This window comes from Gopherus evgoodei, chromosome 19, assembly GCF_007399415.2.
Source record: "Gopherus evgoodei ecotype Sinaloan lineage chromosome 19, rGopEvg1_v1.p, whole genome shotgun sequence".
Lineage (NCBI taxonomy): Eukaryota > Metazoa > Chordata > Testudines > Testudinidae > Gopherus > Gopherus evgoodei.
The window spans coordinates 16,060,919-16,075,777 of NC_044340.1; the positions used below are offsets into that span (position 1 = coordinate 16,060,919).

General features: G+C 48.6%; 1 protein-coding gene across 2 annotated transcripts; it reads right to left on the reverse strand.

The window, feature by feature from the left end:
• Positions 1-157: 157 nt before the first annotated feature.
• HINFP (histone H4 transcription factor) lies at positions 158-8,485 on the reverse strand. 2 transcript variants are annotated; one of them, XM_030538220.1, is made up of 10 exons: positions 8,381-8,485; positions 7,666-7,845; positions 6,611-6,837; positions 6,106-6,217; positions 5,228-5,380; positions 4,330-4,407; positions 4,107-4,227; positions 3,768-3,906; positions 2,212-2,336; positions 158-1,566 (listed from the first exon to the last, which is right to left on the reverse strand). In XM_030538220.1, the coding sequence occupies exons 2-10, from the start codon at positions 7,826-7,828 to the stop codon at positions 1,044-1,046; spliced, it is 1,641 nt and encodes a 546-aa protein (XP_030394080.1). In that variant the 5' UTR covers positions 7,829-7,845; positions 8,381-8,485; the 3' UTR covers positions 158-1,043. The 2 variants fall into 2 exon arrangements, with proteins under 2 accessions (XP_030394080.1, XP_030394081.1); XM_030538221.1 differs by having other exon boundaries at positions 8,396-8,448.
• Positions 8,486-14,859: the final 6,374 nt, after the last annotated feature.

Here is a 14,859-nt window from a genome sequence, read left to right on the forward strand (position 1 = left end):
AAGAGATGTGGTGAAAGCTCAAATGTCACCTGCACCCTAGATATTACAAGGATCTGGTCACTAAAATCCCCAACTGCTTGGTCTGATCCCTGCACTAAGGCACGCGAGACCCACACTGACGGGGCCATGGCAGACACCACACAGTTGTATCCTGACCTGGCACACAGGACTTATATTTATTTATTATTACAAAAGCACTTACTTTGCACAGCCAGGGGCCCAGGCCCAATGTGGGGAAAGCCCTGAGCAATAACCCGAGGGGAGGACGAAGGCCGCACAAAGGTCCCCGAATGCTGAGAAGGGCCCCCCAGCTTACACCAGCTCCCCACCAGTGCATAAGGGAGAAGCAACATCCAAAGGGACAAATGGACCCTTAGGCTGCTCCCCTGCTCAGATCAACGAGGGGATGGGGCAGTGTCAATACTGATAAGGGATCTGTTTGAGCGAGCTAGAAAATGGACACTCCAGTGTGTCTGAGACAGGGTCAGGGCATCTTGTTCACGCGAGGGCAATGAGATACTGGACAGAATGAGCCTGTTTAAGTCCAAACAGCATTTCAGGAGGCAAGCCAATCCACCTGCAGCTCCAAAGGAGTGGAGATTCTGGCTGAGCACAGGGCTCTCAGTGAGCACAGCGACTGAGCCTCTTAGCAGCAGGAGGCGGACCCCTCTGCCAGGGACCTTTGGGGTGATGGTGGGGGAACACAGCCCAAACCTCTCCCCATGGGACAGAGGGCACTGAATCCCCAGCTTGAATCCCCTTTCTTGCCATGAGAATATGTAAGGCTGCTCCCAGCATCCACTGACACCTTCCTCTCCCAGGCTGGTGCAAGGGAGATCGACCCCTCTCTCCCACCGGGTGCTGACCAGACGTGCTCAGAACCTTCCCGCGGGCAGCAACAACTGCTCTGGGTCTATAATCAAGGACGTGGAGGGACCCTAGCAGGGTGATGGAGAGGGCTCGTGATTCCATCCCTGCCCTCCCAAGCAGCAGAGACACCTGAATTTCTTGAAGCCAAAGTGCAGAGAGGCAACGCCAGCATCTCACATAATCTGTATCCCCAGCTCCTCAGCTGTCTTCTGTAGGCGGTCCATGACATTCTCCTCCGGCTCCACGGCCAGGCCACCGGGCACCGCTGCCTGCTCCTCCGAAGGTGCATTGGCCATGACATAGTACACGGTCTCGTTCTCCCCATGCTCATTGGTCCTGTTCACCACACGGATGATGGGGCCGAGTGGGGCGCTGGACTCTTGGTCTGGCGAGGCCTCAGCTCTCAGGAAGGTGCTTTGCTGAGCTGGGTCAGGGTTGGCAGCAGCATGGACCGATGGTGGCAGTGAGGCTACCTGCGATTCCATGTCATTGGCTTCCTCTAGGGAGGCCTCTTCCGGTGGCTCCAGGATGATCCCCTGCAAGTTGCCCTCACCCTCTGTCAGCACCACGCACTCCGCCGTGCCATCCAGCAACTCGCCCTGTTTCTCCCGGTCCTTCAGCAGCTGCTCAGTCAGCTCTACACTTTCATAGCGCACTAGCTGCAGCCGCATGTAGCCGTCCTCGTGTTCCTTGTACCTGCACAGACCAGAGAGAAGGACGGGAGGCAAGGGTTAGAACGGGGCTGGAAGGCAGATGCCTCGTGCAGTTATCGAGGCAGGACTGACTGCTTGGAGTGCTACCCTACATGCTACCGCACCCAACACCAGGCCATCAGTGGCAGTTGCTACCCCAAAGAGGTTATTTTGCAGCACTGATATTACTATGGGGCAGACACCCCAGCACACAGCACCCAGCGTGTTAACAGGCAGTGCAGTGGGGGAGACGTTGTTAGGGAGGGTAAATCCTTTCATCCCCAGCTGTGGAAGATTACATTGGATAAGGCATCCTCAAAATGTGATCGGGCTTAGACTGGGGTGACACTCTCTCAGGTTGAGGAGAGCTGGATCTGGCTGCAGCCTGAGCCTGCTACTTCTACAAGCACCCCAGTAGATCCAGCTGCATTTGTGTGGTTGCTGCCCAGCAGCCCTAGTCTCTGATCTGCCACTGCTGCTATCTAGGTAGTGATACGGCCCCTATCACCATAGTATCAGAGAATCTAGCACCAACATCCCACCTCCGAGTGACTGTTCCCACTGAGCCTGCTTGGCAGTCCCCCACTGCCCCCTGTGGCTTGAGAGAGCTAGTGAGCTTTGCACATAGGAGAGGCTGCAGGTCCAGTACCTGAAGCGAGGATGGCCCGAGGGCCACTTGAACTGGTGTTTCTTCCTTAGGTGCACAGTGAGGTTGTTCCCACGCGTGAAACACTTGTCACAGATATGGCACTTGTACCGGGGTTCCGAGTCACCCTGGGGAGGGAGCGGGAAGAAAGGAAGGATCTAAGTGCCATGGGATTCAAATCCAAGCTGCCTCGTGGGAAGCCAGGCTTTCCAACAGGAACACACACCCGACAAGTTTTATAGCAAGTCATTATGGCAAAGGAGTGGGTGACTAGTAACATTTCTGATGGGCTTGGCATTTCCAATCCACATGCTGGAGGGAATCTCATTACCTAGGAGATCTCGTGCCTGGGCTGCTAGTTGTTTGGGACTGCTTTGCAAAGTGGCCACAGAATCATAGAAATGTCAGATGGGAAGGGACTTCAGTAGGTTATTTAGTGCAGTCCCCTGCACCGAGGCAGGACTAAGTACTGGAGCCGTACCTACGTCTCTAGAAATACAAGTATTAAAATGCTTGCCCCATGCCAAAGAGCAGCAGAACACACGCAGTCAGCCATGCAGGGAGGAACAGGGGGCAGGCGGACCCCCACCGGTGCTCCCAAAGGATTAGCCGGAAGGCAATACAAACGGATGGCTCATAAAATTAGCACAACTGCCAGGTTAGTGGATAGTGCCCAAGAATGGAAAACTCCTACTCAAATCCCATGAGCCATCATTTATAGCCAGGAAAAAGCAGGCAAGATGCTAAACACACCACAACGCTTAAATTACTGGGTGTGTACGCCCAGTTCTGGTTAGCGTTCTCTGCGTCTTTAGTGTCTTCACTGCAGGGGCCTGCTACTTGTACTGAACAGTAGGAGAGCCTTGACAAACATCTTTGCTAAATGGCCAACACTGAAGAACTGCTACTCTTCCTGCCCTCGGCCCTGCATTGGAAGGGAGAGCAATTCCCTGTTCCCAGCCAGAGAGCAGAGATCAAAAGAGATCAGACAGCCAGAAGGGAAGTCATGAGAAACCCCTTCTCCCCAGATAACTCGTGTTGTGTCATCCGAGAATCAGAACCCGTTCAGCCATTAGCACTGCAGCAGGTGGAGAGAGGAACGGAACGGACAGAAGAGTCAATTCCTCCCGGAGCTGATGGATACCAAGCATGATCATGGACTGTTCCAAATCTATGGGGGTGGGGGTGGGAATGAAGCTGAGATTTGCAGTAGGGTTTTATGGTCACCTAGAAGGCTAAAGCAGGCTTGGGAGAAAGACCGGTCGGGTGGAAGTCAGGGGATACGGATTCAATTCCCAGCTCTGCCAGACTCTCCGTATGACTTGGACAAGTCACTTGGTCTCCCTGCGCCTCACTCCCCCATCTGTCTAGCAGGGAGGAGGGTATTCCCTTCCTCTCACTCTTTATTTAGATTGCAAGCTCTTCAGTGTAGGGCTCATCTCTCACGACATGTATGTGCAGCACCTAGCACCCTGGGAGGCAACCTTGCTTGGGGCTTCTCACCATTATTGCAATACAAACAGTGGGAACAGCAGCAGATCCCCTGGTTCCCTCCTCACCTCATGGATTTTCCTGTAGTGCAGTTTGATGGAGCAGAGGGAACGCGCAGTGAAGCTGCAGGCTTCGAACTCGCAGCGATAGGCTGGCTCTTTGCTGTGAGTGTCAAGGTGCTTCCTCAAATCAATGAGATTTTTACAACTGAAAGAAAAGAACATGGGAATGAAGCCAAAAGTGTGAGAGACCCCTATTCTATTTTCCTCCCCGGCTCCTCAATGCTTCTCTCCCACCCCCAGCCCCTGACAGCCCAGCCACCCTCCCTTCCCCCCACACAGACCCAGGCCCCGCCTCTGAAGCCCAGACCCACTCCACCCTAGGGAAGTACAATCGCAGGGACCCACCTGTAGTCACAGTAGTCGCACTTGAAGGGCCGCTCCTCACTGTGCCGGAAGCGGATGTGGTTGCGCAGGGAGGAGGGTAGCGGGCAGGTCATGTCGCACAAGGGGCACTTGTAGTGGTTTACTGCTCGAGAGAAACGAGAGGGAAGCCCATCACCATGGAGTGGGGAGAGGGAACGCACCTGCCAGAGCGACGGCTGGAAGAGAGAGAAGGGCCTTTACTCACCATGGTTCCTCATGTGATCACGCAGCAGCCTCTCAGTAGCAAACCTCTTGGAGCAGTGGGAGCACTGAAACCTCTGCTCTATAACATTGGGGAAAGGTGGGGGGAGAGAGAAGGGAGTGCACAAAGGGGGAGGGGAAGGACAGAAAGAACAAAGCAGAGAGAATATAGCACAGATAGCAACACACAGGACAAAGTGGGTTAGTTATATCAGAGCCAGAAGCCCTTTCTCCTCATTCACAGCCACTGACGCTGCCCCTGGGTAGAAAGTCACTGTCTTGCCTTCCAATGACCACATTTCTCCCAGTGCTACCGCTGCATGACTCAGGAAACAACCCCAGAAGCAATTCTACTGCCTTCAAGGATGATCCCAAACACAAGTCTAACCAGGAATGAGACGCATGGGAGCTGGGAACATACAGGGAGAGCTGGGAATGTACCCGGGGCCCCTGCAGGGAGCTGAGGGGAGACCAGCAACTCCTCTCACTTTTAGATATAGGCCCAGCCTGAAGCGGAGAATGCACAGCACAGTACTGACTCCAGCACGGCACAAAGGAGCTCAAGGAGATTTTAAATGAATCTATCACTGGCACAAGGGCCTGACTGCCAGCCCAAGACATTAGTCCCATGTCCACAGAACAAGAAAGGCACTAGATACAGCAAGACAAACCACCCCCGTGCTGCCCCACTCCTGCCTGAGAGGGGAGTTCAGTTTCAATGAACTATTCAAGCTGCTGGTCTCTCTGGTGAGCCTGAGAGCCAATCAGTGCCAACATTCATAGTGGTCGTGCCCTGCTAATGCCTTGCTACTAGAACAGAGATAGCTGCTGACAAATCAGATGACTTGGCTAGAAGCAACAGGGTAGATCAGTGACAATCCCACTCCCACTCAGGCGCTTACGATCCAGGGCGGTCTGCCGGCGGATGTGGTCAAAGAACTTGGTGTTGTTGGAGAACATCCCGCCACAGGTAGGACAGGCCACTACCTTCTCCTGCGTGTGGCTGCGCAGGTGTTCCCGCAGCTTACAGCGCCCTTTGAAGGTACAGTCGCACTCTGAACGTAAGAGGTAGAGACAATGGTTAGCTCCTTGGCAAAGGACCTGACAGCTCCAAGAAACTTTCAGTAGCACAGGCAGAGGAAAATGCCTTGCTGCCCCCAGTGGAGAGCTAGGCCAGGCATGCTGCAGATATGTAGAAGACTGGATACAGGCCTACATACAACATAGATCTGTCATTCCACAGGACACAAGAGCAGATGAGATGATCACGGCCACATGAAAGACAGCAGTTATTGTTAAAGTTAAACCAGCACTTCCCCCTTGCTGTTCTGTTCAGAGGCAAGGGCAAGTTTAGAGGCCTTGATACCGTCTATTAAATTCCTCAGCTGGAATCACCAGGTATTAAGCCCAGCCATGGGGACTAAGAAGTCAGAGTCCCAGGTTATATTCCTCATTCTTACACTGACACACCATGAGCACCCAGCAACTTGCCTCTGCATTTTGGTTTCTGTAGCCATCCAGTGGGGAAATGGGCGAGGCAAGGCCCAGCTCAATAGTGTTTAGCAAGCCCTTTGAGAACCTCAGTGGAAAGGTGCTACAGATGTGCAAAGCCTTGCTGTTTGTCAGCTCCTCCCACCCCCCACCCCAGGAGAGCTTTCAAGTTCTCACATGTGCAGAGACTGTGTTTTGTTCCGTGTTTGTACAGCACCAAGCACAATGAGGTCCCTAGTCCATGACTTGGGTTCTTAAGTGCTACAGTAACATAAATAAAATCAAATACCTTTCCAGCCACAAAAGACCACATGGTTCTCCTTCCCAGCTGCCTTGTATTCTGAACAGAAGCTGTGATCCTCCACATGCCGGTAGAACCATTCAGGGTTATCAAAAGATCTCTGTTGGGGGGAGACAAAGCCAGAAGAACATAAGTCAGCACATGCATACTAGAAGTTCTGGTAAAGGTTAACTTTGATAGACAGTTCTCCCTCCCCTCCCTTGGGGCAAACACAGAAAGCACCATCAGGGCATTCAAACTGGCTGCAGTGCTCATAATGCTGAGACCATCTCCCCACCCTAGAATGGAGACTTTGTTGGCTTGAATCACTTAAAGCCCTGTCTGTGCCCCCACTTGAATTGGGCTGAGTCCTCAAGGGTTACATCAGATTGACAGCGACTCTCCCAGTTCCTGGGCATTCGCTGTGAGAGAATAAGCCCCCCTTTTCTCCTGCTCCCACCTGACACCCACAGACAGGGGTTAGGAGGGCTGATCCCCTCCCTGTTGCTCTCACCTCACAGTACTCCCACAGACACAGGAAGTTTTCCTGGATCTCAGGAATGATGTTGCGGCTCTGGAAGTCCAGCTGACAGTGGCTCACGTCTGACTGGCTCTGCAAGGCCTGCAGCCCCCACTGCTTCAGCTTAGTGTGGTAACAGTGAAAGTAAACATGGCGGACCAGGTCTGCTGAGCTCTCTGGGGAGAAGAAGCCACATTCCTGCCACAGACAAGTGTATTCTTCTGCAACAAAAACAGGAAACACAGTTACTGACAAATCTGTAGAAAATGAGTGTCTCCCTATTAAAGCTTAAGTCCCCACAAGCAAGAGAAGATGGAAACTTTCTTCAGAGCCTTCCCTCCCTACAACTGGTGGGACCACGTACTTATGGTGAGAGGAGAACTCTCATCTTCCTACTTCTTCAGTTCTGGACTCTGGCTTATGATCCACTACAAAGGCAGCCGAGACCCTGCACTCAAGACAGTCAATATAAACATCAACTATTTACAAAAATAAATCTCTTTAGCTCTGATAATAGCGCAGGTGTTCGCAGATCCCACTCCTGTGCTCAGAATGCTAGACTATGTATCACCCTTTAAAAATATATAGTTAAAGCTGCTAAGCATCTCATTGAGCAAATTCAATAGATGTAACTGAAGTCACATAATGAAGAAGATTGTAATGTAAGAGTTTGCTATTGTCCCTTAATTCTACAGACAATGAAGGACTGCTGTGTCACCTAAGGGAGAACAAAGCCTTCCAGGTTCTTGATACAAAGCTGTCCTGCACCACAGCCTTGAATCACGACCAGACACTCTAAGAGGTCAACTGACAGCAGAGTGCACTAGATCCACTGGAAAGTTTATTTTCTTACCAGAATGCAGAACACGTTATCACCAGCGGACACTATGTCATTACCCTCACTGGGAAATTGACTACTGAAATTTCTCCATGTCTACCAGGAGTGGTTCATAATAATGAAGGGAGATTGATGACCCCCCTGATGGCTCTTCCAACCCAAGAGTCCAATTTTAAAGTTATAGTTTTTAATTGCACTCAGTGTCCCTTACCAAGAGGGTTCATCTCATCTCTATGCTCCCCACGAAGATGCAGCTGCAAATGCTCCGACACATGATCACAAAACTCCTCCATCTTAGAGCCCACATAGGTGCACATCTCCCATTCACACTGAAGCACCAACTTTTCCTTATTGCCGGCCTTTCCAGGAGCCATGGTCTGACCTTCAGGCACTGAAAGAAGATGTTACAAAGACACAAAATGTTTCTCACGCCATACAGCCACCAAGAAAAACACCACCACCAAAGAAGATGCCCTCTACAAAGCCATGGGGCTTCCTAGATGCAGCGTAGGTCATGGTACTGTAATGAGGGTAGAACTATAACTGCTGTGAGGGGAAAACAACACAACACAATGTTGTATTTTGCAAACACAGCCTCCCCCCAGAGAGAATGGGGGGGGGAAGAGGTTGTGACAAGCCACATCAAGAATAAGATGCAACCCAAGTAGGAGCCCCAGGAAAATCCAGGCCCCCCCGCCCACTCCCGCGAGCGGAGAATGACGCTAAGTCAGGAGACACCAGCGTCCCCAGCGGGCCGCCAGGCGCCTGCCGCCGGAACCGGAGCGCCGTGTGGACGCAAACCCGCTGCAGGTGGCAATGGCCGGATCGGACCCCCCCAGCCCCAGGAGAGGGGACCTGGGGACAGCGAGCCCCGAGACCGGAGATGAGCCGGGGCCCGAAGGGGGGGTGGGGGAGAAGAGAACGACCTGATCCCGCGTTACCGGCGGCTCCTCGCGCCGGTAGCTGCCTCGCTCCGTGCCCGCCGGGTGGGGGCTGGGGGGGGGAGCCCGCAGCCAATGGCAGCGCCGCCTCCCAGCCCGGCAGCCAATCCTAGCGAGGGGAGGGTGCGCGGGGCGTCGGGCGGGAAGGCCTCGGCCGGAAACGCCCCCCGCCAGGACGGGACACGAAGGTTCCGGCTGCCAGTCAATACGGAAGTGCCGGAGTTTGGCACCGGAAGCGGAAATAAGCAATGAAGGTTTCCCCCCCTTTTTGGGTATATAAGGGAAACCTTTAAGTCTCTGTTTTGACCTTTGACCCCGGCAGAGGTCAGCAAACTCAGTGGCTCCGACCACCTCTCGTGTGCCCTTTGAACTCTGACCTGTTAGTCTGTCCATGACCTTCTGAGCCCGGTGGGCCAGGAGCTGTGAGCCCTGCCACTTTGACCTTCTGAGCTATGGCTTCAGGGGCCCTTTGGCCTTCCCAGGAGCCAGGGGCCAGGCCGTAAGAGCAGTCGCTGGAGGCAGAGGACAGCAACCCCTGGCAAGTAGCTGGGGATGAGAACCAATCACTAGTAGCCACTTCTCCTACAGCACCAAGCCCATCACCCCTCCTGGCACAAGGTGCAACGCATGCAGGGACTGTCCACCGGATCTGTCTCTGACCCCAGTATAAACTCACATCAGTGACCCTAATGTGCTAATGACCCCTTAGCTATTCTAGGCCTATAGTACTAGGACTGTCACTGCAGCAAAACGCTCTACACACCACATTAACATACATACACTAATAAACACAAAACCTGCACACACTACAAACACACACAATGCTCATTGGGGCAGCTCTAGATATTTTGCCGCCCCACGCATGGCAGGCAGGCTCTCTTAGGCAGCTTGCCTGCGGGAGGTCCCCGGTCCCGCAGATTCGGCGACCCGCCTGCGGGAGGTCCGCCGAAGCCACGGGACCAGCGGACCCTCCGCAGGCAAGCTGCCGAAGGCAACCTGCCTGCCACCCTTGCGGCGACCGGCAGAGCGCCCCCCATGGCTTGCCACCCGAGGCACGCGCTTGGCATGCTGGTGCCTGGAGCTGCCCCTACTGCTCATCACTTAAACGTACATGCATTTCTAGTAAGGAGCAAAACACTTTAAGAAAAAGGTGGAAAAACTGGAGAGAGTCCAGAGGACAGCAACTAAAATGACAAAAGGTTTAGAAAACCTGACCTCTTAGGAAAGGTTAAAAAATCGGGCCCTGTTGAGTTTTCAGAAAAGAAGACCGCGGGAGGATCAAATAACAGTCTTCAACTACATAAAGGGTTGTTACAGAGAGGATGATGATCAATTGCTCTTCATGTCCACTAAAGGAAGGACAAAAAGTAATGGGCTTAATCTGCAGCAAAATAGATTAAGGTTACATATTAGGAACTTTTTTCTAACTATAAGGATAGTTAAACACTGGAATAAGTTACCAAGGGAAGTTGTAGAGTCTCCACCATTGGAGGTTTTTTAGGACAGGTTGGACAATACCTGTTAGGGATGTTCTAGATATATTTAGTCCTGCTTCAGTGCATGAGGATGGACTAGATGACCTCACCGAAGGTCCATTCCTGTCCTACATTTCTACAATTCTAGGCCCAAATCCAGGGCCGTAGCAACAAAGAACATGGCCCCCTCCGAACATATGTCCGGGGCCCCTTACAATGCAGAAACGATAAAAAATAAACAACTAAATTAATAACATTTATCCGCCGACTGCCATTATGAACGCAAATACACATTCTTTGAATGGGTCCAACTAAAATTCGAAACTGACCGACAGACAACTGATATAGCCAATAGCATTATGATGTATCATAATGACTTCATGGTTTTGTCAGTAAAACCGACATGGATTGTGCAATAGCGTCAATAAATGTCACTTACCTAGTTATACCTTACATTTTTTTTGCCACTTTTAGGGGCCCCCTTCCTTGCAGGACCCCCTCCGGTCAGAGGGCGCTCGCTACGCCTCTGCCCAAATCCTCAAAGGGATTTAGGCATCTAGCTCCCACTGAAATCAATGGGAATTAGGCACCTGAATACCTTTGAAGATCTGGGCCTAAAGCCTTAACATCAGGTTAGGAAATAATGTGACCTAGTCCTCATTCTTAGGAACTCTCTCATTCTCTGGAACCAATTTTTGATTTATCCTAGGTGAACCTCATGGTCACTGCTTCTATTTTATCATGATTATTCAGATATAAATACACCATTGGGCCAGAGGAGCAGGGCAGTGGGTAAGTCTCTGAAACTTACTGAATATTATTTTTATCCCCAAAATGTTAATATTTCTTATTGGGTTCATCTTTAATGTTGAATTGTGAAGGCCCATGTGAAAATCCATGCAAATAACACTAGGCAAATAAGAGGCAGAAGTTCTGAGTCAGTCAATCCAAATAGTGATCCTGCTGTGAAAACAGATACACACCACTGGGACTTTGAAACCTTCCTGCAGTACCGTATTTGAGAACAATGCTTTCTATTCTTCCTGTGATGTGCGTGTCCAACCTGGATCATAAATAATGAGGCAAAAAAGGTTATAATGTGTTTCTTTGGTATTCTACAATGTGTATTACATTTATTATCAGCATCTTCTATTAAAGGGCATTACAAACTGTTGTGGGCCATAATTTGAACAACCTTTCCCATCCCCCCTTCTCTCTCTTTGCAAAGTCCATCTAACTACTAGTGTTTTCTACCCACTATCTGCCACTGAATAAGGAATTCAGGATCAGGATTTTAATGTTCAATGTCACTTTTGTTAAGAGATAATATCAATGCCAGTAGCCCAGTATTTTTATGAGCACCAACAAACAGGTGTCTACACCTACAATGGAAAAATACACATTATTTAAAGAAACATGTCTGTTGCAAACTTTCTAAAGAAAACAGTGTTAAAATTTTTTCTTGGTAGGGGAGATATGTGGTGGGGTACAAATTGTATGTTTCATCTCTTATACAGGTTTTTCAAGTGTTTTGCTTCCACATGAACATTGTGGTTACCTGTTTGCTTATATATAGGACTTGATCCAGCAAAGTCCTTAAAAAGTATTGATTTCAATAGGGCTACCCTTCTACTCTTAGTTAAGCACGTTCTTAAATACTTTGCTGGACTGAGGGCTTATTGATATCACATCTCACAGTCAGTATACCTGCCTCTCAGGGTTGTTGTATGGATTGATTAATAGGTGTAGAACACTTTGAAGATATCAAAAGTAATGCAAGGGACCCAAACATGTATGCATATACTAACTTTAGGCACACTTTAGTAGTTGCTTTGGCGTAGCTCTTTTTCCTCTGTGTAACTTGACAAAATGTGAAATCCTGCAATATATTATAACTGAAATTTACAGTTGGTCACCATGGTAAACAGGGCAAACATTGTTGTCATTTGTTGTATAAACAAGTAAACCCCTCTCATCCCAGAAGGCTACAATAAAATTACTGGCAGCTGGAGTTCACCGTTAAACACAGTAAATTAATTGTTTTATTATCCATTAAGTTTATGCTGCATGTGTCATGCTATCTGGAGAGGCTCACAACTGTGAGTGCCTACCTCAGACTGCCAGAAAAGAAGGGCAGACACCCCAAACTGGTGGTATGTTTTATAATTAGATTTCACCAAGATAGTAACAGATGTGAACTTTTGGAGCATTATACCAGTCTTACCATGGAGTCATAGACCCTTAGGTTCCCCAGCCTATCTTGCCACTCTAACAAACTGGACTTTGTGATAAAAGGTTACTTAAATCTAAAATCACACCAAATCAGGTTTCTCCCAGTTCCAGGAGGCCAGCCACTTACCCCAGCTCAGTTGATACTCCACATCTTATACCAAAGACAACGGTGGCAGCCAAATTTATAGTAAACTAATTAAAGATTTATTAACTAAGAGAAAAGGATGAGTTATTGAGAAATTAAAGCAGGTAAAATATAACAGGTGAATCACAATTTGTGACATCAAGGGGTAACAGTGGTGTAATAAACAGAATTTCCCCAAAGTCTTTCAGGGCTACCCAGAATAACTCAGGAGATCTCCATCTTCTCATTCAATTATTCTGCCCTGTTAGAATCCAAACAGTCCAGAGATGAAGGATCTTTCTTTGGATCCATTCTTATATCTTCTCACAGAAGATGAGCTGACAGTCTCTCTACCAACATGGACTTTTCCTTTGATGACGATGAGTGAGGAATGCACTTAGTCTTTTCACTAAGGTCATCACACACAATGGTCGTTCTGATAAAGTCCATCATTAGCATTCCACCAGGATTCTTTGATGTCTGATGAGTTATTTAGTTACAGGGGTATTTACCCTGTAAATGTTTGCTATTACATTATAACAGGAACAGATGAGTGAAAACATTGCATGTAACATGCCTTTAGTATTATGACGTTTAAACACCCAAAACAAATAATTACTTTGATCTAGACTAATCCATGAGTGAAATGACCTGAAAACACTCTAGCATGATCTGGTCAGCCAGTGTCACGGCATGTTGCAAAATAATGTTATTTAACAATAAACTGCAAAAATGCTCTCCATTTAACAATGGGTTTAAATCAAAATTTTGAATTAGGGAAATAAACACTGAAGTACATCTGTTAGGCTAGTGCTTTGTCTTAGTAAATAGGAATATAATTATTAGCAAAGTTTGTTTTGGGGCAGGCAAATAGAAAATAAAAATCAAACGGGATGGTATAAGGCGTATAATATGACCCAGTGGTCCTGTTATGGTTATAGGGCAGTACTCAATTGGTTGTATATCTGTTTCCTATTATGGATGCTGATCCTGAAAATGAAATAAATGGAAGATGTGTGCATAAAACCCCTACACTGCACTGAAAATCTCAGTCTCATGGTTTGGGAAGGCAAGTATGTGAGAAGAACTGGGGTCTGTAGTAAGAAGGATATTGGTTGGGTTTTGATTTCATCTTTGGTTCATTATTTTCTTGGCTTGGCATGAGGAGCAGCTGCAGGTTCAAATGTTTTTTTAAACACAATTATTTTTAATTGCTAGGAAAGACACTTAGGCCTGGTCTACACTTGAGGTGGGGGGGGGGGGCGAAATCAGTCTAAGTTACGCAGCTTCAGCTATGTGAATAACGTAGCTGAAGTCCATGTACTTAGATCTATTTACGGTGGTGTCTTCACTGCTGTAGGTCAACTGTTGACGCTCCCCCATTGACTTAGCCTGTGCTTCTCTCTCCGGTGAAGTACTGGAGTTGATGGAAAAGCACTCAGTGGTCAATTTATCACTAGACGCGATAAATCGACTCCTGCTAGATCGATCACTCCGGAGGTAAGTGTAGACATGCCCCTACAGTCAATAGATCCTTCTGAAACTATATGGAGCAATCTTGGCTACACTGAAGTCAATAACAAAACTGCCATGGGCTTAAATGGGGCCAGAATTTCACCTATATCTTTTAGATCTAAAGAAATCAAGCAAACAAGTTTCAGGCATAAGAAGTGGAAGCAGACAGAGCTAGTGAGGAGCTCTGACAATAGGTAAGCAGGTAGAAAGCTGAGACTACTGCTTAGTATGCAAAAACGTATTCCTTTTACTGTGACCTAATACTCACCTCCCAAGCTTTATTGGGTCCTTGTTACTTCTTGACACGAACCTTGCCAGTGAGCTCTCTAGGGCAGGGGCTGACTTTTACTACATACTTTCCTGCTAAACTCTGTTTTTTTCTTCCTTGTCCTCCCACCCATCTCCACTCTGTTGGTCTCTTCTGTTACATCTGGTCTGACTCCTAACCTATGAACTCTCTGTCTTGGGCAGGGCTGTCTGCTTTGTCACATAGATGCACAGTGCCTGGCACAATAGTGCTCGGATCCCTGACTGCAACCTCTGAGCCCTACTGTGATATAAACAACAGTGGCTTACACAGAAGTGAGTTTGAAGGAGGAAAGAAAGGCAGTATATCCTTAGTAAAAGCTCCAAGCATAAGAAGCCTGTGGATGTGGAGGAAGGGTGTGGTTGAAATAAGAATCTTCCATGTGGTGGAGGAAGAAGAGGTCAGTCAGCAATTACAAATTCAACGGAGAGGTCATATGTCAGAGTTTTCCATTCGTGAAGTTGGCTCTGTGTTTTTATCACCACTCCTCTCTGGTCAGACTTCTGTCTTTTTGCATTATATGGCCAGACACACACTCCAAGTGATGTAGATTCAATACGTCATGAAGAGAGTTGCAATCTTCTGTTGTTTCAGCTTCCCATGAGCTGCTTTTCTTTCTCTTGACATGCCTGACAGGAGCAACCTTTGCCAGCAGCTGCTCTCCCCGCACCCCTCTGAAAACAAATGATGGATGGAAAAATAAAAGCCCTCCTCCAATAATTCTGCCAGGGGAGTTACAAAGAGGAATGGATTTGGACTGGCAGACCCTTGAGCCGTCAACAGACTCCAGAAGAAATGAACTATTTGATTA

Coding starts and splice junctions, on each gene's coding strand:
- HINFP (XM_030538220.1), bottom strand. CDS start 7,828: ATGGCTCCTGGAAAGGCCGGCAATAAGGAAAAGTTGGTGCTTCAGTGT. Junction 6,838..7,665: donor AGATGAGATGAACCCTCTTG/GTAAGGGACACT, acceptor TTTTTGTTGCAG/AAGAATACACTTGTCTGTGG. Junction 5,381..6,105: donor GGTCTTTTGTGGCTGGAAAG/GTATTTGATTTT, acceptor TCTTACGTTCAG/AGTGCGACTGTACCTTCAAA.